Genomic DNA, 2,672 nt, shown 5'->3' with positions numbered 1-2,672 from the left:
ACAAAGGGATTATTTACAAAGTCGAACGTGGAAATTGGTTTAAGGGACACAGCAAGAGACAACCTGGTACCCAAGACCAACGGCAGTTTGGCACTCTTGCTAGACCAGATCTCTTGCAAGTGGGAGGGCACAGTTAAGGAATGTCCACAGGTGGCTGGGCTGTGTGGACAGCAGATGGCCTTTTCTGAAAATCACAGCCAGCCTGGGGCAGATTTGCAGTAAATACCTATGTGAAAAGTGGGACTCATTTCATCCTTCCTGTATTTGCTGACACCTTACTGCTGCATCCCACTGGCAAAACACTATGTACACGCTGGACAGCAAGGGCTCTTTAACACAGAAGTTCTCAACCTGTGGGTCACTACCCCTTTGGAGACCCTTTTACAGGGGTTACATATCAGATGTTCTGTGTATAAGATATTTACACTGCAATTTATAACAGTAGCAAAATAGCAGTTCTGAAGTAGCAACAAAATAAATTCATGTTTGTAGTCTGCATTAAAAGGTTGCAGCATTAGAAAGGCTGAGAAGCACTGCTTTAACAGTCTGTCTACAGAGGGAGAGAGGTCAGGAAGGACAGAAACACCTAGCATAGGAACTAAGGCATTCCAGAGAATCAAGTCGAATGAAGCAGTTCACTAAAACCACCAACAGATCATAAGGATCTTCCCTTGGGTTCTTAAAACAGAATTCTTTATTCTGGTATCAGTCTTTGACCCATAGGTATGCATTTATTCCATCTTACACTTCATATTTCGTTTGCACAGCTTTTTTATTGTTGTTGTTGTTTAGCAGCCTACATGCTGGATGCAGAGTTAATTAATCAATGGACATATTGATTAACTGGTTAAAGCTTGTAGAAGGATTTCTTGGCAGCATACACAACTGCAGTTGCTGAAGTGTCATAGATAGAGCAATATTTGCAGCGACCTGGTGTTTTGTTACTTTTCTATTGCTGTGTAGAGACACATGACCAAGGCAACTTCTAGAAGAAATGGTTTACTGGGGTTTAAATTTTCTGAGGGTGAGCCCATGATCACCATAATGAAAGCATGGCAGTAGGAAGGTAGGCATGGCACTGAAGTAGCCAAAGGCTTACATCTTGATGCAAGTTCTAGGCAAAGAGAAAGCCCAAACTGGGAATGGCTGGGCTACTGAAACCTCAAAACCCACCCCCAGCCACACTCCTTCCAGTAAGACCATACCTCTTAGCCCTCCCAAAACACCTCCATCCGCTGGGGGGGGGGTCACATAGTCAAACCTGTGACCAACAGGGACCATTCTCATTTAAACCACCACTCCTGGCTTTTCTAAGGGTCACAATAATGTCTTTCACTTTCTGTATTCAGTTCTTATTTATTCTCGTTTTGGTTTGGTTTAGTTTGGTTTCATTCGTTTGGTTTGTTTGTTTGTTTGGCTGGTTTGTTTCCTTAATGTGCTTCAGGAAAAAGATTTGCAGTGTCTGAATTAGAGCGAAATATTTTTCCTGACACTATAAACTGAAGAGCTTTCCGAAACCACGGGTAAAAAAAGCCATGGATGAGGGGGTTGCAAGTAGAGTTGAAGTACCCGAGCCATACCAGAAGATCGAGCACTATGATGGGCGTGGAGTAGTCTAAATATGGATCAATCAAAACAGCCAGGAAGCAAGGCAGCCAGCACGCTAGAAACACCCCCATGACGATGCCCAGGGTCTTAGCTGCTTTCCTGTCCTTTTTCTTAGACAGGGTTTTCCCTAATGCTCCTTTTGTGTTCGCAGGCATATCGCTGAGGGCTCGAGCATGTCGTCTAGAAACAATAAAAATTTTACCATAAATACCAACCATGATGGAGCCAGGAGTGAAGAAGCAAGTAGTGAACAGTATGGTCCCCCAAAATTTGTTGAACGTAAGCGCACAGAAATTGAAGCAAGCAACAAGAATCTCGTAGCTCTGCATACCAGAAACATTGGCCTCTGACAGAACTAAACCAAACGAAAAGAGAGCTGGGGCTGCCCAGCAAAAAGCCAGCAGTCTTTTGATCATGGATACCGTCATGGTGGTGGTGTAGTGCAAAGGGTCACACACTGCATAAAACCGGTCGATCGCGATGGAGCACAGGTGGAATATGGACGTCAGGCTTAGCATCATGTCGAAGCTCGCGTGGAATTTGCAAAAGCTGTCTCCGAAATACCAGCAGCTCTCCACTGATCTCACCATACTGTAAGGCATGATGACAAAACCCAGCAGGAAGTCCGTGGTTGCCATGGAGAGGATCAGAAAGTTGGTGGGAGAATGTAGCTGTTTGAAATGCGATATGGAAATGATTATCACCAAGTTTCCAAAGATGGTGATAACCATGGCTCCAGTCATAAACAGGTACATTATCATGCGGACACGGAAAGAGCGGTTGGTGGGAGGGCAGGATTTATTTCCAAATTTTGGACAGCTGGATAAGTCTTCGGGAATGTATATTAGATCCATGGTGCTTTATCCTTCAAGTTCCTTTCCAGGACGAAGTCAGGGTTTCTTCTTTTCTTCAAATTATCCCAGTGAACTTCACCTGCCAGGAGTACATTAATGTTCAAAGTCATCTGCCTTAAATTCACACTAAATACCATTAATTTAAAAATTCAGAACTAGGGGCTGGTGCAATAGCTCAGTGGTTAAGAACACTGGCTGATCTTCCATAGG

The 2,672-nt window shown here is 43.9% G+C and overlaps 1 protein-coding gene across 1 annotated transcript; it reads right to left on the bottom strand.

The window, feature by feature from the left end:
• Positions 1 to 1,430: 1,430 nt before the first annotated feature.
• Positions 1,431 to 2,462, bottom strand: LOC110303951 (trace amine-associated receptor 3). Its single transcript, XM_021175198.2, has one exon. The coding sequence runs from the start codon at positions 2,460 to 2,462 to the stop codon at positions 1,431 to 1,433; it is 1,032 nt and encodes a 343-aa protein (XP_021030857.1).
• Between the last annotated feature and the right edge of the window lie 210 nt (positions 2,463 to 2,672).

Source organism: Mus caroli, unplaced genomic scaffold (genome assembly GCF_978045245.1).
Source record: "Mus caroli unplaced genomic scaffold, Mus_caroli_1 scaffold_9, whole genome shotgun sequence".
Classification (NCBI taxonomy): Eukaryota; Metazoa; Chordata; class Mammalia; order Rodentia; family Muridae; genus Mus; species Mus caroli.
The sequence above is the reverse complement of the archived record's forward strand: the minus strand, read 5'-3'. Positions and strand labels throughout refer to the sequence as shown.